Source organism: Monodelphis domestica, chromosome 2 (genome assembly GCF_027887165.1).
Source record: "Monodelphis domestica isolate mMonDom1 chromosome 2, mMonDom1.pri, whole genome shotgun sequence".
In the NCBI taxonomy this organism is placed as follows: domain Eukaryota; kingdom Metazoa; phylum Chordata; class Mammalia; order Didelphimorphia; family Didelphidae; genus Monodelphis; species Monodelphis domestica.
In genome coordinates, this window is record NC_077228.1 from 147226646 (window position 1) to 147251977 (window position 25332).

Sequence of the window (25332 nt, forward strand, 5' to 3'; positions counted from 1 at the left end):
TTATTATTTGCATTTAAATATTTATTGCTAAAATTTCAAACATTGCCCTTCAAATATTATTTAGACAATTTTTAAAAATCAAATCCTTTTTCATTTTTATTAAATATAAACTTCAGCTCATTCATTGACCTAATTATCAAGAATCCAAAATCAGTGGCGTCTGAACTTATGAACAGTTATCATGTCATAGCATGTTGTTTGTTGCTTCTCATTTGTGTCCAATTCTACCTATTGCCATGGCAATGGCCATGGCATTTTCTTGGCAAAGATACTGGAATGGTTTACCATTTCCTTCTCTAGCATGTCATCATTTTACAGATTAGTAACTGAGACAAAAAGAGGTTAAATGACTTGCCCAGGGTCACAGGTATAATAGGTACCTAAGACCAGATATGAACTTAGGTCTTTCAGACCTAGGGCCCTGGGCTCTATCCACTGTATCACCTGGCCATATCATACTACTATTTAAAATATAGGGGTAATAAGGAAAATAATATATAATTGTTTTCAAAATAAATTAATACACAGATATATAAATGCCTTAAGATGAATTGGGCTTTAAGCAACACCACTAATATATTGAAATAGCACTTCATCCCCACAGTGATCTGGCTACTTCACCCCACTCAAATGAATTTGTTTACGTTGATGATACTTATAGTTCTGTTAATAATACACAACAAATATTTCTTAAGTATGGACAGAAGAAAAAGTTAATCTGAATGATTCTATGGATAGCCTTTCCAAATGAGTAAAAAATGGATTTTAGTAGACTAAAGAAGTGATTAATTTATACAACATCTCTATTATCTTTTTGAAGAATACAATCCACAAAATTTCCCAAACAGAAGGAAAATAAATGACATTTCCTGAGGAATTTCTCTTAATTTTCACAAATATAATATTTTGCTTATCAGTTCAGTATTTTAAATTTATTGTTTAAATGCAGGCACGTCAAACATTCAATTCCTTGGGTAGGCAAAGTAAATTCATTGAATTCTAAGGCCATAGACAACTACCTAGTCCTCATCATAAATGTGTGACCTTTGTCACATGGGTACTAGGCAGGAGTATACACAAACATGTGTAAATAAAATTTCATTACATAAGGGAGTATTTTAAAGAAGCATTTCAAATATATGCCATATTTGTGGTCAATCAGTAGGATCACTTCAGCATATAGGAAAGACTTCAATGGTATTATGATGAGAGGTTAAAGTATTCCATAAATCAACAAAGATTGATTTTAAACTCTCAACAAATATTTCAGCAATAACAAAGAAAACAAAATGCTTCTATGATCATTCATAGTAGGAAAATTTTGGAACTGTTGATATCTGAAAATAAGTGACTTGAAAGGTCATTAAAAAAGTAAAAGAATATACTTTTGCTTGCTATATGAATATGATAACATGATAACAATATGGTTACTTGTTCAGTATTTCTGTTATTGTCTCATTAAAAGAATATAGTTAAAGGGCAAATATTTGTTCCAAGAATGCAAAACAAAAGAAAATGTCAATTTTTCGAAGTCACTTTCATAATTTTAATATTTTTCAGTTTCAATTCTTTTTTCCTCTGAGTTTATTATGGAAAATTTGTGGAAATTCTGACCAATGTTAAAATTCAAGACTGTTTTCAATTTATTTACAATCTGTTATCAATGGATTTATAATAAAATATGTTGAATTAATTATATGAAAGAAGAAATATAAAAGATGCCAGTTACTTAACTGCCAGAAAAATTCATTAGATTAATACTTGCAGCACATATTTCACTTTTCTGAGACATCAAACAAGGCTAGCAGCCTTCCAATCATGGTATAATAAAGATAACAGAATACTGAACTGGAATACTGAAGAAAAATGGTAATAACAGGCAGACTCAAAAAGCTTGGATATCTAATTAGGTTGATTTTTCTTCAAGTGAACATCTTCAAATTACTTCAGGAACTTTCTTAATCATCTTTTTTTAACAATGTCTAACTGGAAACCTTGACCTTTGCCCCCATCACTTTCTCCTCAAATAACATTCATTTCCATGTTTTTGTACTATATTTCCATTCTACAGCTTTCCCTGTGACATGATATATTTCCCTCTTTTATAATTCACTACACTGATTTTGCTGCTTTCCTATAAAATATTTTAATATAATTGGGGCTCTTATTTTGGGGAGGGAATGAAGGTAAACTTGAGCTATTAAAGTGCCAAGAACTATTTTTTTATGGTCTGGAAAAGAGGTAGGATGCAGTGGAGAAAGCACTAGGTTTGAGACTCAGTAGTGTCATTCATTCATTGTCTGACCAAAGGCAAGGAACTTTACCTTTCTGAACCAAAGAAATTCATTGGTTGTAAACAGTTTAGTAAATAGTATTCTTGTGAAACAGGAATGCATGTTGTAAAGGAAGTACTTATAAACTATAATGTGGTACATACTTTAGAAGCTATTATTGTTACTCTAATCCACTTCCCCTCTATCTGAGGATATTTTTTAAAGGGCAGAAGTTTGACTTTGACACAGAATGCAGGGTAATTGGAAGGAGACATGAGAATTGATTAGTTGAGAGAAAAATGGAAGATGCTTCCCTACATGAGGAATAAGGAATTTTTCAAAATTATAGAATGATGTTGAGAGAGAAGTAAAGACTCAAGAATATCTGTGGCTCCAGACTGATCTCCAGTTCTCCATTAAAAGTTTGACATATGCCATTCTCAACAAACTCTGTATTGAAATCTTCCTAGAATCCAGAGAAATCCTTCTCCCTCAAGCAGGTGGGAAGTTTCTCAATTCATTGATATCATAGCCAATCAGAATGTACTCTCTCTTTGTTTATGTAGAATACAGAGTATATGATTGTCTCAGGAAAATTGCTACAGGTTTAGAAAGAGGTGGGGCTATATTCTTATTAATAATAATTCTTCAAAGATCTAAGAATAATAATAACCCTGGACTGCCAGAAGTACATAATACTAAAGATAATTTATCTTTTATGTATCTTATTTTTATTTTATTTATCTATATTTTATTGTATTTTCAGGTTGTCTCTTCCATTTGTGACCTTTGTAAGGGCAGGGGGTGCTTTTTGCTTTTCCCTGAAACCTCAGTGCTTAATATAGTGTCCATGACATTGTAGATGCTTAATAAATACTTATTGACTAACTGCACAATAATATAAAACATATTTTTATATTATATGGCAAACTTGTGGCAAAAAGAAATAAGGACATATTTATAGACTCCATGTTATTGAACTATATAAAATCAAAGAATAAACCTTGATGAAATTTAATGTACTCTAATTTTGCCTATATATTCATTTTGAGTTTGATTTTTAAATGACTTTATATTTATTGGAGAATTTTAAATGCATATAATGTAGGAAAATGTTTGAATATTCATAGGCTAGTTTTTATTGCATGTAATAGATGTGAAAATCCAGAAGGCACTGATAATGTAAGTTTTGGAAGAGCTTATATGAATTTAATAGAACAAATGATTTATGAAAACTCATTGAAGAGCTAGTCTGAAGTACATCACATGCCAACAAAGCATAATCTCATATAATATTTATTTTAATTTTTTCAGGATTACATGTTGATAAAATTTGTAATAGTAATTTTATGACATTTTGCAATCCATGTATTATCATGCAATATCTATTTCCATGTTTGTTGTGAAAGAAGACACATTGCTAACTAGAGAAAAACTCATGAAGGAAATAAAATAAAGAATCATATGCTTCGATCTGTATTCATACTCCACCAGTTCCTCCTATGGTAGTGCTTAGCCTCTTTTGACATTAGTCTATCTTATAATTGCCCTGGATTCTTGCATTGTACCATCAAATAATCTTAACATGTAGCAGAAGCATTAGATTTGTTGATAAAGAAAGGTCCTGCACTATAGGTTATAGAGCTACTGAGGAAATTAAGGAGACAGAGAGGAGTTCAGGGAAGGCAAGAGGCTGAAAGAGTAGTGAGGGGAACAATGTTAAAGAAAAAAGGAAATAATAATGAAGAGTAATTTGGGCATCTGTATGCCTGAAATGGGCATTTCCAAGTCAGTCAGTTGTAGTAGATTTGTATTAAGTAAATTTAACTATGTGCAGAGAGTTAGAGGCATAGATAATTATATATAGGTAAAAAGAAAGCAAGAAATATAAGAGAATTACAGTAAATAGTAATGGTATACTTGCTGCTCCATTCAATGAGCACATTCCTCAGTGAGCATGAGATAGGAAACCAAAATGTACTGTAAAAACATAATTTCTTGTTTCTTTGTGACAGGTTTTAAAGATGTTTTCATCCTGCCCTACCTGTTCAACCTTTAGAACCAATTTTGTCTTGAATTTACCTCTATCCTCCTTTACTTTTTTCTTTCCTACCTGAGGCTGTTCACCTTGGAGACTTGAAAAAGATGGGGGTACTTTTTACTTTGGTGATTATCACCTCACACACTGATTTTAGAACCTAATCCCTACTTGAGACTATGCCATAGGTCATTCTACCTTCCTTCATATGAAATGAGAATGAACAGAATGAACCTTCCATTTACTTCCCTTATAGTCATTTCAGCAGGGCCTTTGGCTTCAGAACTAAACCATTCCATTATAATGACTGCATCATGGTGGGTGGTGGTTGTGTTTTTTGACCTGTGGTTTATGGGATCACAGGACCTGGGGTGGACAATTTGGAGCAAATAGGGGGCCCTTTGCTGAAACCAGATGGCAAATGAACTCCTGAACTTTCTTAGAGGGCAGCCATTTTTCTCCTTTTAAGTGTCAAAAAATTGGATTACCTTTTAGTTCCAGCTCAGCTGTATAAAACTGCTGGCTAGATAAATTTAGTCAAATAAGCATGCAAGAGGTTAAAAAATATTGAAAAACAGTTCCACTTCAATAGCTTGGCATTCATTGAGGTCTCCTCCAAAATTCCTCCCCAGACTTCTGTCACCACAGCCCTTTTATAGTTTTTGTTGTCCTACTATGTTACTATTTTGACCCAGTGATTACTAACCGTCTGTAGTGGCTGCCTGGCTCCAAACCCTTTTGCAATCTGAAGTATTTTAGCTGAACTAGTTCCAAAGGACTATGAGTAAGCAGAGGCACGAAAAGGGCCGCCCTTTCTGATCTTGTGCTCTCATAAGGGAATACCACATCTTCTCAGGTAATTGGAGACAGAGTTGCTTTTGAGTAATCTCAGATGTAAAGCGACTTAGAACCCTTTCATCTGTTTGTCTAGGCTTTAAATCTTTTTGCTATTTTCCCTTTTATTTAAAGTGTTAACTAGTATTTGTTTATAATTAGCTATGAATGTGCATTTCAGTTGCTTTTAAGTATAGCCAGTTGTTGGTTTTTGTTTTTCTTTTTAACTGACTATATGCCTTTTCTCACAGTCATTTAAAATTATCACTTGAGTAAAGCTATGGGAACTTTTATTTGTTTCTATTTACATTCAACTGAAACTGAAGCAAAGGTAGAAAAATTATAATGGTGATGTGGAATATGAATAGTAGTACTTTTCCCATCCCCCCTTTCCTGGACAACAAGGGATAGCTATGCTCAAATTCATTGCCTTTCTGCTGCCTCCCAGCTTCTCATGACACTGAGGCAAAGACTACAGAATGCTCTTGGGAAAGAGGAGAAGGGAGAGAATATCTATGAGGTATGAAATTACAATAGAGCCTTTGTAATTGTAAAATAGAGTTTTTCACAAGTACTATAAACTTAAGAGTAAGAGCTATTTCTATATTGTATGAGAAATATATAACACATGTTGATACGTGTCCTTAGCTATTCAGGGACATAGGTACACACATTGACTTCAAATAAAACATTTGAAGCTAAAAATTAATTCTATTAATTAGCAATTCACATAAACTTCAACAGTGAAAGGCATGTAACTTTTGGCCAAACCAAAATACAGTGCCTTTACCAGTTTTTTTCCCAGCCTGATGAATTTAATTAATTTATTCTCAGTTCATTTTCAAAAGTTGCATTTTAAGCAAAAATAATCAAAAGTATATAGAAAATAGTTAAGGCAAATATTTTGCTTCACTCATGAGATAGGGTGGATATTATGATGTCATACCTTTTCAAAGAGGTATTCATTTCCCCTCAGAAAATGACTCATACCTTCAAAATATTTATTTCATATCACCTGCCTCAGTGCCAGTTATAATGTAGGCCTAAGGCTTTATTTCCTATATACATCTAGTATCATTTCAGTAGAGTATTAGAAGGGTATAAATCAGAATTCTCTTTGCCTGGATTTAATGGAAGTCTTTTCTCAATACATACTGCATCTTTCTTTTGCTAAGGCAAATTCTACTTTACTTAAGTATTATTCCAAATTCAATTACTAAAATGCTAATTTCTTCCCTAATAATTCTTGTTCATCCTTCATTTTGAAGAGTACTAATGGCATCACAAGGTGGACATCTTGACTAGTAAGTGAATTGGATTTAAGTTAGGTAGAGTTGCACAAAATCATCAGCTTAACTCTTTATTCCAGAGTCCTTAAAGACCAATAGTAAGACAGAAGTCAAGATGATTGGTGATGGCTTGGAATGTAGTGAATGACCTTGACATCTTTGATGTCTGACCAAGCTCTAAATGTTCCACAGTGCCTACTTCAACAACCTTCATGGTCATTGGAACAAATTGTTCTCATCCAACCTTTCTTCTGGGGAAGTCTTCCTTCACATACTTGGAGTAGCCTTTTGCCCCAATTTGCCAACAGATTTAAGGCCTTTTGGTTACCCTCAACTTGATTTATCATAGCTTCTGATAAAGCTTAACCAGGGTATGGCCATTGTGCACACTATAGTTTCTTAGAAACACAGGTAAGAGCTGAGTAAAAGGTAGGCACCAAAGGTGATTAAGCAGGTCTAAAAAGGGAATGGCAAGCCCTCACACCAGAGGACCTAGTCCTTAAACATTCCTTTCTCATAACAGATAGATGTCAAAGCAATCTAAGAATTGTTCTGTTTGGCATTAATAAAATATGTAAATTTCAGTCCTTTTGAATTAAACAAAATACAATCCAACAATTTATAGATTCAAAATGTCCAAAACCATAATTTTAAAATATGCATTTATAAAATCATAAACAAATTATTCTTTAACATTTTCTCTCAAATGTTGATGTTACATTCTATGGCACTGGATTTCATTTTTTTGTCTTGAATCACTTGGAGTTGTCCTGGAATCTTGCTTTGTTGATAAATAGTTGTCATGCACAGTTGCTCATCATATATTATTGTTGTTGCTGTATACAATAGTCTCCTGTTTTTACTCTCTTCACTTTGTATTATTTCTTGCCAGATTTGTTTGTGTGTGTGTGTGTGTGTGTATGTTCATTTTGTTTGTCATTTCTTATGCAATGTAATAGTATTATATTAAAAGCAAATACCACAACTTGTTCAACCATTCCCTAATTGATGGACATCCCTTCATTTTTTACTTCTTTGTCATCATGAAAAGAGGTGCTATAAATATTTCAATACAGGTAACCTCTTTCCTACTATCTTTAATCTTTTGGGGATAGAAAGCTATTAGTATGATTGTTAGGTCAAAGGTATGCCCAGTTACATGGCCTTTGGGGTATGGTTCCAGATTGCTTGCAAGTATGGTTGAATCACTTCACAGTGCCACAATGTATTAATGTCCCAATTTTCCCACATCCCCTCCAACTTTTATAATTTTCCTTTTTTATCATATTAGGTAGTCTCATAGCTGTGAGATGGTACCTTAAAGTGGTTTGAATTTGCATTTCTATAATCAATTTTGATTTGGAGCATTTTTTCATATGACTAAAGATAGTTTTAATTTCTTCATCTGAAAATTCCCTGGCCATATCCTGTGACCATTTGTTAACTGGAAAATGTTTTCTATTTTTATAAATTTAACTAGATTATTCATGTTTTTGAGAAATAAAGCCCTGTAAGAGAAAATGTGCTATAAAGATTTTCACCAGTTTATTGTTTTCTTTGGTATCTTTGCTTTTGTTTGTAAAGAAACTTTTTAATTTCATGTAGTCAAAATTATGTATTTTACATATTATAATATTCTCTATGTTTTGTTTTGATCTAAATTCTTCCCTTATCCATAGTTCTGATTGGTAAATTAGTGTGTGGTCCCCTAATTTGTTTATGGTATCACTATTTATTTCCAAATCATGTATCCATTTTGACTTTACCTTGGTAATGAAATGGCATGAAATGTTAGTGTATACCTGATTTCTGCAATACTATTTTCCAGTTTTCCCAGGATTTCTTTTAATCAAATATTGAGCTCTTATTCCAGAAGCAGGGATCTTTGAGTTTGTCAAGTACTAGGTTACTATGGTTACTTATAATTGTGAGGAGTGACTAGTCTATTCCATTGGTCCTCCACTATTTTTTAGTCAGGACCAGATTGTTTTGATGATTGGTGCTTTATAAAATAGTTTGAGATCTTGTATAACTAAGACACCTATCTTTAGATTTTTAAAATTAATTCCTTCACATTCTACATCTTTTTTCCTTCCAGATGAATTTTGTTATTTTTTCTATATCTATGAAATAATTGTTGGATAGTTTAGTTGTTATGGCACTGAAATTAATTTAGGAAGAATTGCCATTTTTATTATGTTGGCTCAACCTACCCATGAGCAAGTAATGTTTTTTTTTTTTCCCATTCACATTCAGAGTTATGATGACTTTGTCTTTCTCTCCATCCTATTTCCCTTTGCTTATCATTGTATTTCTCTCCTTTTGGCCTTTCCCTGTTCAAAAATGTTTTTGCTTCTGTTTATCCACATTCCTAAATTCCTCCTCCTTTTTTGTTGCCTCCCTCATTCTGACTTCTCTATTGAGTAAGACAGAATTCTACATCTCATTTAGTGTGAATGTCATTCTCACTTTGTGTCCATTTCAATGAGAGTATGGTTCATCTTCTTTTCATGCCTCTTCATGTGAGATAATATACTGCCAATATTCTCCTTTTCACTTTTTACTGTGTAATACCCTTTTTTTCAAGGAATTTAAAATAATAATGTTCAATATTATCCATTATTTTCAACATATAATATTACATAATATCCATTATACTCAACTTACTCTCTGCTCTTATTCATTTCCCTGATAGAGATAAAGTTCTTAAATATGTTCAGTACCTTAAGAATCCTAAGTACTTTAGGTATCTTAGGTACTTCCATTATTATATATATATTAAACATCTTCCTTATCACCTTCTTACTAGTGATGTAATCCTTTTAACTTCATTGTTTCCTTTGATTATCTTAAAATATCTTCAGTATCTTAAATATTTCTTGTATCATATATATCTTAATTATTCTAGTTATCACTTTCCCATTCACAGGAAAGTAATTAGTTTGACCCAATTGTTCCTTGTTTGCTTTAAGTATATTATGTACTTTAGGTATCTCTGGTACCATAGAAATCTAAGTATTCTAGTTTTCACTTTCCCATTCAGGGATGTGATAAATTTAACCCCACTAATTCCTTTGAGATTGTTTTCTTCTGTTTACTTTTTAATATTTCTTTTGAGTATTGATTTCGATCAATGAATTTTATTTTAGCTCTTGCTCTTATGTCAAAAATGCCTAGAATTCTTCTATTTCATTGTGTCCATTTCTTATGCCTGGTGTCACTCAGTAGATGATTTTTTTATTACAGGCCTAGATCCTTTACCTTTTGAAACATAATATTTCATCTCATCTCATGCTTCAATGTAGAAGCTGCTAGATCCTATGCAAAATTTGAATTAATTTTGTCTTCTCCTTTTACTTCAGATTTCTGGAAATTGGCTATACTAGTCGTAGTGTTTTTAATTTGGGATTTCTTTTAGAAGCTGATTGGTGGATTCCTTCAATTTCTATTTCTTTTCTTGTTCCAAACCATCAGGTCAGTTTTCCCTGATAATTTCCTGCAATATGGTGTCCTGTTTACTTTTGGGATTATGGCTTTCAAGTAATCCAATGATTATTATAGTCTCTCTCCTGGATCTATTTTCAGGTCAGTTGTTTTTGCAGTGACAAATTTCAAATCAACTTGTATTTTTTCATTCTTTTGATTTTGTTTTATTGTTTCTTACTGCCTTGTGAAGTTGTTAGCTTCCACTTGTACAATTTTAATTTTTATGGGGACTTTAATTTTTTGAGGCTATGTACCTCCTTTCTAAGGGAATTATTTTCCTATTTGAGTTGTTGCATTTCCTTTTTTTCTAGGAAGCTTTTCTTCCTTAAATTTCTGCTCTAAGCTATTGACTTTTTCTATCAGTTTCTTTTTAATTTTTCTTCCAAGTTTCTTATTATTTATTCTTCTATTTTCTTTTTGGACCTCTTATAGGAATTAAGTTTGAACTTGACATCCTTTAATATTTTCTTTTGAGGCTTCACACATTTTAATGTTCATAGTGCTATTATCTTCTGAACTTGTATTCTGATCATCTATTTTGAGAAGATATTTTTCTAGCATCAGACTTTTATCTGTATTTTGTTCTTTTCCTTTGATTTTTGTCTATATGTTGACACTTACCTCCATTCCTTGGGTGGAAGCATATTCTTCTAGGATTATACTATGCCTGGGATTGACAGAGCTCTCAGTCTCAGACTGAGCATTCTGCAGAGGCAGCCTGGATGGCCTGCTGTGCAGAGATTTTCAATTTTTCAGATCAAATGGTTGGATTTGGGTTCTTCCCAAACCCCCAAGGCTAGACCAAGTTCTTCCCACTGCTGCCTGTACTGGGTCATGTCTAGCCTCTGTTTTGACTAAATTATACATGGCTGCTTTCCTCCCACTGATGCATGTTTTATATTGTGTTGGTTTCCACACTTATACTGCTGAGGCTAGACTAAGATGGATGTGTAATTTATTGTGTATGTGTGGGGTATTGATCTAGGAGAGCATCCCTTGCTCCTTTATCCTAGCTATCAGCGTACAATTCTCTCTCTTGGAGATATATGAAAGATAAATTAAAATCCTAAAAAGTTTTATGCCTTTAGGAAGGGTTTGGTCCTAAGATCAAATGGAACATGAACTCACATTCTATGTTACATGTGAATATTACTTATATTTTTATTATAATTTATACAGTCTGATTAAATGCTTATACATAAATGATATAGGGAGGGGTGAATAATGAACTCCACAGCGGGGAAAGAATTAAGTGAAGAATTTGTCCTAAGTAGGATTAGGGAAGAACCATGGATTTGATTGGCGGAAACACCAATTATATATCCGGGTTTTTATGTATCCATATCTATATGTCTATATGAATACTATAGTATGAATAGCTGAGAAAACTAACACTATCCATATAATAGCAGATATAAACAGCAAATTGCACTCAGATACTCTGAAAGAGCTGGGAAGATTGGTAATTAACTATGAGGGTATTTACATGGTTGGTAGGGATACTTTTGATTTTTTTTTGATTGATAATTTTTTTTAATTTTTTGATTGATAATTAAATAGCTATGATCTAGACTAATGAATAGGACCATGCAGTAGTACTAAGCTCTTTGATGTATATGAAGTGTTTAAAATAAACCATTTCTGGGTAGGACCATTAAATTCTAGCTAATAATTTCTTTGCAAAGATAGGCAACTAATGAATATGTATTGAATTAAATTGAATAGGATCTATCCAATCATATCTTTGAATGAAAAGAGTTTACACTATACATAGTTTTACTTGTTACAACAGATTGATATCAGAAGAAATATGAATTCATTTTCTTGTAGTCTTTCATTAAAATGCTAGTTATATTTCAAGATTGAAAACAATGTAATAAAAGGTCTGTGCAAAAGCAAAAAGGCCAATGCCTCACATTGATATTGATCATTCCACTTTAATGCTTTTTATTTGAATTTTTCCCAAAATATCTTCAAAATGTTATCCTAACAAGTCTATGTTGAGCTTCCTGACTGCTAAGGTACTTTCCTTATTCCATATTCTGTAATTCAGATATTCTATATTTCCTCATATTGTCATAGAGCACCAAAAGTGATTATTTTGAATTTTCTGAGGAGCATCAATTATTGTATTAATCTGTAATACAATGATGCACCTGGGGCATATCAATTGATTTTTCTGGGTCTGTTTCTTCAATTTTAAAATGGAAGTTTACTAGATGAGTTTTAAATCCCTGCCCAGAAATAACAATCTGAGGTTCCATGAATCTGAGATGTATAACCCTTTGTTGGATTTATACTAGGTAGGTTTTAGACTGTTCTGCTTTTGTATTTCTTTCTTTCTCTCTCTCTTTTTTTCTTTCTTCATTTCTCTATCTTAGTTTCTTTTGTATTTTCCATTGTTGCTACTTCTACCATAAACAAGTATACTTTTAATTAGATTTCTTATAGGAGGTAGATCAGAGTTTAATATTGTTGTAGAAAGTCAAATAACCACATATGTTAAATAATACCCTTGATTTCATATATAATACTTAATAAGTCATTCAGTTCTGATCTGAGAATCTCAATGTAGAATGACTTCCCTCCTATAAAGTAAAAGGCTTTGTGACATCTATCTTCCTTGATATAGGATATCTAAAAGCTATATGACATCTTTTAGATCCCTTCAAGAACTAAGCTTCTATGAAAAAAAGAAAGAAAATATAATCCTACTATAGATATTTGACCAAATAAGATAAAACAAATAACCATTATTTGCTTATCCACAGAGGATGTAGAACTTTTTTCAATCCATTGGACTGAATGGTAAAATTAAAAAAAATAAAATAAATAATTCAGTTCTTCCATAGTTTTTGTAATAATTGAAAGATATTTTACCTTGTGTTTATTTTTCAAAAGAAAATAAAAACAACAGTAAACCATATCACCCTATACATGAAGCATTGCTTATAGTGTTCTCAAGTACTTTATTGGTTGGAAAATATATAATTCTTGTGGAAGTGAATATTTGGGACTCTTTGACATAGTAATTATCCCACTGCTTTCACCATCACTTCATCCTCAAGTATAGTATTACCAATACCTAAGACTGTATATTTTTAAAAGACTAGAGGTTTCAGCACTCTTTAAATTGCAACCTTGTGTTTACAGATTTATTCTTTTTTTCCTTGCTTTTATTTTTCCAGTTCAGCTACATTTTTCCATGTTTGGTTTTAGCATGAAACTGCAGTTGGGAGAGAGATAGATGGCAAATGGAAAGAGGATAAAGTAACTGAAGAATCCCATTAACTATTTTAAATTTCTGAAACTGTGAAAAGAGGGGGTAATGGGTGACTGCTTCCATTTAATGGCAGAGAGAAGGGCTTTCTTGAAAATGTTGACAATTATTTTAAAAGTTAAAAGGTTAAAATATATAATTTGCTTTAAATATATATTATATAAACCAACATGGTAATCCATGTCAATGAAAGAAGACCAAGATTCCATTGTATTCCTAGTGACCTCCCCAATAAGAACAAATTCAGTAGAAGGCCTGTGAGAAGGAAAATATATTGGGTGATAAACATGTACATGTATACATATATAGTAAGGAAGAGAAGACTAAGGCCTCTTCAATCTCTTAAATTATAGGAGTTAAAAAATGATTAGCATAGCTTATTCTATGATACTTTGTCCTGAAGGTATTAAGGTATCAAAAAGGAATGGGAAGAGCAGAAGGAAATGTCATTTGATACAATAATGGGAGTAGGAGACATCAAAGGGAGATCCTCTAATATTTACCCATGCTTTACTTTCCTATCTGTCCTGATTCTCTCTCTTTCTCTTTCTTCCTCACTCCCTCTTTTTCTTCCTTTAATCATTACAAAAGCCATACTTTTTAAAGGTTAAAAGAAAAAAATTTGAAAACTAAATGACCATCTTGAAAATAATCTGCATTTCCTGCATTACATACAAGAAAATGAAATCACCATACACTTATTTTGTCATAGACTGGATATCTAGGAAATAATTACTTTAATCAAAAAGTTAAATTTTACTTTTGTACATAAATTCCAGCTATACATAGAAAATATTGATTTTTATTTGGTTTTGTAACTTAACTAAACCTACAATACTTTTCTCTTTCACAAAAAAACAACCAAATCATTACCCCACAATCTATTTAAAAATATTACATATAATCTCAAATTTTGAATCTTTATTTTAAACAAAATCATTTAAACAAAATGTAAGTGAACAAAGTTCAGGCTTTGTCAGTTTTCTCAGCATTTTTCCAATATCTCAATTCCAAGTTATGTGAAAACATTATTTTATTTGCTACATAATAATCATTATATAAAAATTGATTTGGCCCTAACCCTTTATACAAAATTTATTTTATATGAGTTAAGTGTGACTATAGCTGGAAGAAATTATTGATTATGCTTAAATAAAAACAATACAAAAGCTTTTTGAAAAGTCAATGTATTTCAAAAGCCTATTGTATTTGTATATATAGTATGTTTGTGTACATGAATATATATAGCATATATGAATATAACTGCATCAAGAAACAAAAAAAATCTAAATTTGATCCTATGTTGTAAAAGCAAGGGTTTTAAAATGTCAGATATTTAACATATTATTTTAGGATATAATAAATATTTCCTTTAATATTCTATCTTTTGATGGTAATAAAATCTCAAAATTAAATTGGTAAATAGTTAGAAAAACATGCCAACCTAATTATCCTAAATTTCTGGTCCAGGTTGAATTGTCACAGAGCAGTGGCAAAAAAAAAAAAAAGATTTTCCTTTTCTTCAAGATGTCTAAATATCCCACAATATAATCAATAGCTAAAATGTAATGCTCAAAACTAGTCAGATCCTTTTCAAAACTGAAATTTGAGATGAACTCACAAGATTGCAGAGGACTCAGAAAAGAATCATAAAACATTTTCCAGATTTCAAAATCTGGAAGACAAATATATGAATAATGGTCTCTCTCTGGGGCAATTGAAAGATTTATTTTAATGTAGATTCAATCCATTATCATAAACCTTAATATCTGTGAAACATTGTTTCACTAACTAAAAAACTACTTCTACTTTTGTTTAACTGTAGATTTAACTTATCTATTCAATTGAAAGCGATATTTTATGCAGGTCAGAAGATATATAGTAGAGTACATAGAGAGTTGGTTATTGAAGTCAGGAATACATGACTTTTCACCCTGACTCTCTGGACATGTGACAATGGGCTAATCAAAAACTCACATCTTAACCAACTCTATTTTTATAAAAACTAGCCATCTGCCATCTGTAAAAAAAAGTAGTGCACAGAAGTGTTCCTTAAACTAATAATTTTATGAAAAAAATATCATTTATTACTTCCCTTAAAATAAGAAAAGGTAGTAATTAGAAAATCTGGATATCTGACCTCAAACACTTCCCAGCTATGTGACCCTGGGCAAGTCACTTGACCCCCATTGCCTAACCCTTACCACTCTTCTGCTTTGGAGCCAATAAACAGTATTGACTCGAGGACAGAAGGTAAGGGTTTAAAAAAAAAGGAAAGAAAAGAAAATCTGGGTACCTGGCCTGGGAAATACAGCATTGTATTTGTTGAATAAAAATACACACAATTTCAGTAGCATAGTGGTCTGGGTTGTTATATTTGCAACTGATGATTAGTAAGAAATGTTTGGTGAATTCACATTGCTTGATTTCTTTTAAATGATTCACTGTGATTAAAGGCTTCATGTTCCCAAACCCAAAAATATACTGCAAATCACAGGTCCTTATAATAAGGAAAGGGCACAACTTATCAAATGTACTACAGAGTGAAGGAAACAAATGTCAACAGTACATCTACTAGTGCTGTTTTGCAAGTATGCAAATTTCATGAAGGAAGAGATTATTCTTTTTTTTATCTTTGTATCTCTAGCACTGACACTGTTTTAAACATTACAGAAACATAATGACTATTGTTGAATTCTAATGAATGACAGAATGAAACTTGAAATTATATTCACATTAAGGCACAAAACTGACTTAATTCTTATATTTTTCTTTAAATATATCCTCTCAGCTGAGGTGGGGAGGGGTAACTACATGTGAGTCAAATTGCAGTTACATGCAGTCAAATTTATTTCATAATACCAATAGCCATTGGAAAATTCTAAAATCAATTCCATAAAAATTGTGGCTGTTCAACAGCATGAGATTTCAGCTCTTTGTTCAAATTTTGGAATATCCTTAAAGCACCATGTTTCCAGAGTAAGACAGGATGACCCTCACTAGAGAAGCATTCCAGTAGCTGAATTGTATCAAGTAGGAAATATTTTTATTCAATCATAAATTTCAAACTTTGGAATTTCTTAAAATAAAATTACTTTCTTGGAGACTAAGACAACAATCCAAGCTCTAAATGTTTCTATAATATCTCTGAGTTAGAATTCACTAGAGTGATAGAGTTTTTTAAGTGCTCTAGGAAAAGTATTAAATAAATATTTGGTACTATTAATATTTTACATAAACAAGATAATGAATGATGTAAAAGATCTGTACATATCAAAATTATTCATTCTTAGTGCAGTGTTTTGATAATCAAACCAATAAGATGTTGGACACAGGTCATAAAGATGGGTATGAAATGCAAAAGATTTTAATAAATACATAAGTAAAGGCAAGAGAACCAATGACATCTTTTCTGTCACTTGAAAAATAAAATATATATAAAAAACTATCTTTAGTAAATTTCTCTGCTCAGAATTTATGAGTATGACTCATGATTAATATTAATTCCCAGATTCTGCAATGCCAAAATAAACATTTTTTGTAGTCTTTCTTCTACCTTCTTGTTGAAAACAAAGGAAATGGTGAAATAACTTCTCATTGTTTACCTTGACAAATGAATTGCTCCATACTTTCTTTGAAAGGTTGGATATGTTCTTCTAGGGACATTTGATAAACTTTTCCTGCTTCTGTTTCACAGGCTGAAATTAATGTAAGAAACTGATTAGAATGCCACATGGTTAATGAGAAAATAAAAACATTTGAAAAAATACATTAGCTAAAGTTAGAAAGCCTGGTTAGCAATGCAAACAGATTTTTTACTCATATCATTGAAGTTTTTGAATGAAAAAACTAATTTGAATGGAGTCATATGCAAGGAATTATTTAATAGGATATTCTTATTGTCTTGCAAATTGTATGTGGGTGCCTGTGTGTGTATGTGCTTAGAGAGAAAAGTTAAATATTCTCACTTGATCTGAGAAAATTGTCCAATTACTTGGTCTCTCTATTAAAGACATGACCTGATAAAAGTTTTTGGAAAAGAATGTAGTATGGCAAAGAAAATTATAAATCTTTATAATTCTCATGTTGAGGAGACTAAGAATTACCACTGAGAAAAGCTCTGATTTAAGTAAGAGCTGCTATTGGCACGATGATAGTAAACCACAATCCTGGAAGTAAGAAACCTGAAAACCACATACAAGTTGATGGTCAATTGCTCAGAACAATGAATTTCCCCCAGGGTATTTGTGCTACAACATAAAATGCTCTGTTCTCCCTCTCCACAGCACCTGAGGACATTTTTTACAGGCCTTGCCCCTTGGTCCAGCCACCTTATGTGAATACTTCCTCCCTCCACTGTCTGGGGAAATGCAGGGTTCTCACAGGAAGCTTGAAGTTGCAATTTGGGCACAGGATCTCAAAAACATCCACCAATGCTTCCCTAGGTGATATAGTTTAAGAGAATGTAGAAATTGGAGGGGGAAAAGATTTAGCAATAATGGTACATGTTCTCACTCCATAATATAGGAAGAGGAGAATTTTGACATATTCTCTGATTTGAGACAATTTATATAACCCCTTTCTAATAGCTCGTTTGTTATTGAAATGAAAAAAGAAATAGTTTGACCTACCAAACAAGAATTAATCTGAAGACTTAACATTGTTTGTATTGGCTTTCTGTTATGTATCATACAATGAAAAAATGTGAGTTTATCTTGAAACCCAAAATATTTAGCTTTGAGAAGTGAAGACTTATTTATTGGGGATAAGAGAAGAAGGAGAGTATGATCACTATTTCTAATATTTAAAGGACCTTCATGTAAGAAAGAGAGAGATTTTATATTTATTGCTTTAGAGAACAGAACTAAACAAAGCATGGACCTTATCAAACACTAGATTATTATGACTATTTACTGCTATATATTACATTTTCTACCTAATCTATTCCACTCATCCACCACACACTGTTTCTTAGTAAGTACCAGATTGTTCTGATGATTAGCATTTTGTAATACAGTTTGAGATATAGTTCTGCTAGGCCACCTTTTTCACATTTTTTTCATTAATTCCCTTGATATTCCTGACCTTTGGTTCTTCCATATGAATTTTGTTATTATTTTTTCTAGCTCTATACAATATTTTTGGGTAATTTGATTTAGGTACAGGATCTCAAAAACATCCACCAATGCTTCCCTAGGTGATATAGTTTAAGAGAATGCAGAAATTGGAGGGCAAAAAGATTTAGCAATAATAGTACATGTTCTCACTCCATAATATATGAAGAGGAGAATTTTGATACATTCTCTGATTTGAGACAATTTATATAACCCTTTTCTGATAGCATGGCAATGAATGAATAAATTAATTGAGGTATAATTGCCATATTTTTATTATTATTTCTTTGGCCTGACCATGAACAATTAGTATTTCTCTAATTGTATAAATCTGACTTATTTTTGTGAAAAAGATTTGGTAATTTTGTTCATATAGTTCCTAGACTTGCCTTGGCAGGTAGATTCACAAGTATTTTGTATTGTCAAGTTATTTTAAATAGAATTTCTCTTTTGATTTCTTTCTTCTGGAATTTGTGGGTAATATACAGAAATGCTGATGATTTATATGGACATATTTTTATCCTTTATCTATGCTGAAGTTGTTAATTTATTTCATCTAGTTTTTTAGTTGATTCTCTAAGTATGCCATGTTATCTGCAAGGATTGATAGTTCTAGAACAACATTCTCTAATAGTGATGATTATTAGCATCCTTGCTTCCTCCCTTCCTTGTCCTTACTGATGGTTTTAGATGCTATTTATTCTTTTTAATTAAAGATCCATTTATTCCTATGCTTTCTAGTATTCTTAATGGAGATAAGTGTTGTATTTTATCAAAAGCTTTTTTCTGCATCTATCGAGAAAATCATATGATTTTCATCATTTTTGTTATTGATATGGTCAATTATAGTATTAGTTTTCTTTAATATTGAAAGAGCCCTGCATTCCTGGTATAACTCTCACATGGTCACAGTGTATGATCTTTGTGAAATAATGCTGCAATCTCTTTGCAGATTATTATTTTATATAGTTTAAATTTTAATCTTCCTCTCTTCTCCTTTACCTCATAGAAAGTTATTTCATATAACAAATTTTAAAAATGAAAACAAGATAAAAAGGAATTATAAAAAAATTAACAAAACCAGTTAATGTACAAATAAAAAATCTGAAAATATAGGTAATGCTTCATATCCATGGAACTTCAAAAGGAATGAGGTTGGATTGTCTTCTCTTTGTTTTCTTTTAATTTTGTAACATTTATTTTTAATTTTTCTTTTATTGCTCTTTACATTTTAATTATTGCATTATTGCATAAATTATTTTCTTGTCTTCAAATACTTAATTCTGCATCACTCTGAGGAAATTTTTCCATCTTTCTCTACATTCAGCATATTGCAATTTCTCCTAGCACAGTAATATTCATACTATGTTTAGCCATTTCTCAATCCATGGTCATCAATAGTTCTTGAGAGAAGTGGGTATTTTATTTTTGATGATCTTTTGAATTGTCTACTAATCAATGAATTTCAATTAGAAAGTACATTAGTGGGCATTTAGTCTAAACCCTACCCACACAGTTTCCTCATTTGACCACACCTGATAAATGGTCATCTAGCTTTAACCTAAAGACCTAAAGAACTAAATTGTTCTCAGTTCAAACTTATAGGGGAAGCCTTTATGATAAACATCTAAGAAGGATTCCACCATACCTACAGACCTAAGTAGATCAATATTCACATAGTAAACCAATAATTAGAACAGTTATGAATTTGCATAAAGACTGAGATTTTCCTAAATCTAGGAAAAATAGAATGGTACAATGGACAATTAGTCAAATGACATTTATTAAGTACTTATTATATACTAGGTGCTATGTTAAGAATTGAGAAAGAAGATGCAAAAGTAAAAATTCCTTTCTTCAAAGAACTAATTTTTTTAAATGTAAGCATATAATTACAAAGAGAATATATACAAGATGAATAAAAGCTGTTTGGAGAAGTGATACTCTTGCAACTATGGGGATGATGAAAGGATGCATCAAAAAGTTTCTATTTCACCTAAGCCCTGAAGGAAAATAAGGGTTCCAAAAAGCAGAAGTGAGTGAAGTGTATTCTTAGAGTGGAGTAAACTAGGGGCAAAGGCTCAGGGACAGGAAATGAGATGCTCTGTTTTCAGTACCACAAGTAGGCTGGCATGGCTAGATTATTGCATGTGTGGAGGGGAACAATGTATAAGATAATTGGAAAAGCAAAAAGGGGTCAAATTGTAAAGAGATTTAAATACAAGTGGAGGGGTGTATATTTGATACTAAAGGTAATAAGGAATGAATAGAATTACCTGAGTGTTTTGGGGGGATCTTTAGATCTATACTTTTGGAAAATCATTTTGGAAATTGTGTGGAGGACAAATTGAAGTAAAGAGGGGCTTTAGGTAGGGATATTCAATATGAGGATATATATGTGTATATATATTTTTATATATATATAATGTATTGGATCTTTGGCTTAAGTGAGAGTCAGGAGTTGAGGATTATACCATGGTTGTGAATCTGAATGACTAGAAGGAAGATGGCACCCTTGACAGTAAAAGGGAAGTACAGAAGAGAGAAGAGTTTAGGGGGAAAAAAGGTAATTCATATGGAGTTATTTATTTATTTTGAATGTTTCATTATAAACTTAACAAGAAGCAGCATACATGTAATTCAGCAAATAACAATGTTAAAAGATTGGATATGAAACTTTGAACTTCTATTATATATTTTTAAATGTATTAAATTTAACACAATAGATACAAAATTGGTCTTCTTGGATTTTGGGCAATGTTGAGTTTAAGTTCTTTATAGGACATTCAGTTTAAAATGTCCAAGCAATGATGTAAAGAGTGATGTTCAACAGGGAGAGCAGGTCTAGGTAGATTGATTTAGGACCTGGATTCCAACCCTTCCCCTGACACTTACTAGGTATCAGAGTTGTAGTAGGTAAAGGAGCAAGTATTTTTTAAATTAATATAATTTCATCTCATACTAGCTGTTAAAATTGATTTACGTGTAATTAGGAAAATTAAAATATTATTGAACTTAAAAAATTAATAAAATCTTAGAAAAGACCTTAGGAATCATTTAATGCTGCCTTCTGCCCATGATAATGATCCATTCTACAATGGATTGTTATCCAGTCACTATATGAACATTTTCTATTCAATAGGAGCTCAATAGTTTCTGAGGCAGGTCCTAATACTGATTTCTTTAGAAAGTTCATCCTAATAATAAGTTAGTTGAAAGTTACACTTACAAAACTTCCACTGATAACAATTTTGCCCTCTAAGCAACATACATTATTCTTACTATTTTTTCAGAAGAAAATGTAGTCTTTGGGCCCCACCTATGTTTATTCTCCTTCAGGATAAACATTTCCAACTTCTCATGTTTACCATATGATATAGTTTGTAGTCCTCTCAACATCCTGACCATTCTTCTTTGGATGCTCTTTACTTTGTAAATACATTTCTTACATTGCAAACTAAACACAATGTGCCATATGTCTACCCAGCAAGTAGGATCATAAGACTACTACTTTCTTTGACCTATACATTATATTTTTAGATACTTTTAAACTAACAGAGAGCTCTGATTTAATTTACATAAAAGATCTTAAAATGAAGATATTGTAGGATTCATTCTAAAAAACAAAAAAAAACCCTTATATTGTCCAAATACTCATTCAAAAACCATTTAACTTGTGTATAAAAATATGCAAAGGATTACCTCACAAACTTTCCCTACATTAATTGAGATCTATCATATAGGCTATGCCATAAATAAAATGTGAGAAGGCAAGTTTGAATATTTAAAATCTCAACATCAGATTTTTGTTCATGAAACATTTGCTGATTTGAAGTTATTTTTAGTCGGAAATGCCTACTAGTGATCTGAGTCCTTGTCATTCTAAGTTGTGTATCATGTTGTGTGACTTATCTTTCTGGTTCCTACCCTCTACTTTCAAGATTGCTATATGAATGCATTGATATAATTGTTAAAGATTCCAAATACTATAATATTACAAAACATGTGGGGTCACTTGGAAACATTTTGAAAGGCAGCAATAGATGGGGTTCTTGGAAAACATGCATTGTAGTCAAATTCAAGTACTAAAATAGGAGGCTGTGTTGGCATCACAAGCTAATTCCAATCTTGTGGGGTTTTGTTGTTTTTAAAGATATTTCTAGTCCAGAATTTCTTTGTTTTGTGCTAAAAACTAATATTGGAAACCATATGTTTTACTTCAAATACAATGGGAAATCTAGCCAGGAAAGGTAGGAAAAACCAGCAACAACAATATCAACAAACAATAATAAGCCAAAAATATCTTAGGTTGGATTTATTGAAAATATTTGTTTCTAATACCATCCATATAGGACATATACTCCTCTCATCATGGTATCAATACCAGCATTATCACTTTATATTTTCTGAAATGAACCAGGGTTCATATAGACAAATATTTTGGTTACTTTTTTTAAACTGAAATTGTCACCTTTACCAATATCTTAGATTGATGAAAATAAAATTTTAAAATTATACTCTAAAATACACAAAGTATATTTTAAACACCATCTCTCATTTCTCTCCTACATTTCCTCCATTCTCTTTTCCTGTCTTAAAATAACTTATATTTTACTCTACTTAATCTGACATTTACAGAACACATTATTTATTATACTTTTCCTTTGTGGTGTATTAATTTCCTTCCTTATGTTGCTCTCCCTATGAGAATATAACCACCCTGAGGGCAAGGGTTATTTCATGTTTGTCTTCTTGAACCCAACAATTATTCAGGTATTTATTTTTTTTTTATTTTTTAAATTTTATTTAATTAGTTAATTTAGAATATTTTTCCTTGTTTACAAAATTCATGTTCTTTTCCTCCCCTCCCACCAATTTCCTCACGTAGCAGACACACAATTTAATTGGGTTTTACATGTGTCACTGATCAAAACCTACTTCCATATTATAGATATTTGAACCAGGGTGATTATTTAGAGTCTATATCCCCAATCATATCCCCATTGAACGATGTGATCAAGCAGTTGTTTTTCTTCTGTGTCCCTATTCCCACAGTTCTTCCTCTGAATGTGAATAGCATTCTTTCTCATAAGGCCCTCTAAATTGTTCTGAATCACTGCATTGCTACTAGTAGAGAAGTTCATTACATTTGATAGTACCACAGTGTATAATGTGTATAAAGCTCTCCTGATTCTGCTCCATTCCCTCTGCATCAATTCCTGGAGGTCATTCCAGATCATATGAAATTCCTCCAGTTCATTAATTCTTTGAGCACAATAGTATTCCATCACCAACATATGCCACAATTTGTTCAGCCATTCCCCAATTGGAGGGCATCCTCTCATTTTCCAAATTTTCGCTAACACAAAGAGCATGACTATGATTATTCTTGTACAAGTCTTTTTCCTTATCCCATTGGGGTACAAACCCAGCAGTGCTATGGCTGGATCAAAGGGCAGGCAATCTTTTAGCTCCCTTTGGACATAGTACAAAATTGCCTTCCAGAATGGTTGGATCAGTTTACAACTCTACCAGCAATGCATTAAAATCCCAATTTTACCACATCCCCTCCAATATTTAATACTTTCCTTTGCTATCATGTTAGCCAATTTGCTAGATGTGAGGTGATACCTCAGAGTTGTTTTTATTTGCATTTCTCTGATTATAAGAGATTTAGAACACTTTTTCATGTGTTTATTAATAGTTTTGATTCCTTTATCTGAAAATTGCCTATTTATGCCCCTTGCCCATTTATCAATTGGGAAATGGCTTGATTTTTTGTACAATTGATTTAACTCCATATAAATTTGAGTAATTAGACCTTTGTTAGAGGTTTTTGTTTTGAAGATTTTCCCCCCAATTTATTGCTTCCCTTCTAATTTTGGTTGCATTGGTTTTGTTTGTACAAAAATGTTTTAGTTTAATATAATCAAAATTATTTATTTTTCATTTTGAAATTTTTTCTAAAACTTGCTTCATCATAAAATCTTTCCTTCCCAAAGATCTGACTAGTATACTACTCTGTATTCACCTAATTTATAGTTTTCTTCTTTATATTCAAGTCATTCACCCATTCTGAGTTTATCTTGGTGTAGGGCATGAGAGTTGATCTAAACCTAATCTCTCCCATACTGTTTTCTAATTTTCCCAGCATTTTTTCTCAATTAGTGGATTTTTTTCCCCAAAGCTGGAACCTTTGGGTTTATCATAGACTGTCTTGCTCAGGTCACTTACCCCAAATCTATTTCACTTATCCTCCCTCCTGCCTCTTAGCCAGTACTATATTGTTTTGATGAACACTGATTTATAGTACATCTTGAAAGCTGTTACTTCTAGGCCTCCTTCATTTTTTTTCATTATTTCCCTTGATATTCTTGATCTTTAGTTTTTCCAAATGAACTTTATTATGTTTCTTTCTAATTCAGTAAAAAATGTTTCTTGGTAGTTTGATGGGTATGGTACTAAATAAGTAAATTAGTTTGGGTAGGAATGCCATTTTTATTATGTTAGTTCATCTTACCCATGAACAATTAATGATATTCCAAGTATTTAGACCTTGTTTTAATTGTGTGGAAACTGTTTTGTAGTTGTGTTCATATAGTTCCTGTGTTTGTCATGGCAGGTAGATTCCTATATTGTCTACAGAGATTTTAAATGGAATTTCTCTTTCTAATTCTTGCTGCTGAGAATTGTTGGAAATATATAGAAATGCTAATAATTGATGTGGATTTATTTTGTATCCTACAACTTTGCTAAAGTTGTTGATTATTTTCACTAGCTTCTTAGTTGATTCTCTAGAATTCTTTACGTAGACCATCATATCATCTGCAAGGAGTGATAGCTTGGTCTCCTCATTGTCAATTTTAATACCTTCAATTCTTTTTCTTCTCTAATTGCTACTGCTAGTGTTTCTAGTATAATGTTAAATAATAGAGGTGATAATGGGCATCCTTGTTTCACTCATGATCTTATTGGAAACGCTTCTAGTTTATTCCCATTACAGATGATACTTGCTGAT

At 31.7% G+C, this 25332-nt stretch overlaps 1 protein-coding gene across 4 annotated transcripts in view; it reads right to left on the minus strand.

Annotated features, from left to right (window-relative positions):
• The window catches only part of FMN2 (formin 2), a 473310-nt gene that overhangs the window by 100029 nt on the left and 347949 nt on the right, over positions 1-25332 (minus strand). For 2 of the 4 annotated variants that reach the window (XM_056816079.1, XM_056816080.1), the window contains exon 14: positions 16806-16898. The exons of the other annotated variants lie outside the window; for them this stretch is intronic. In XM_056816079.1, the coding sequence (XP_056672057.1) occupies positions 16806-16898 (93 nt within the window). The remainder of the gene's footprint in view (positions 1-16805; positions 16899-25332) is intronic. 4 annotated transcript variants of the gene reach the window in all.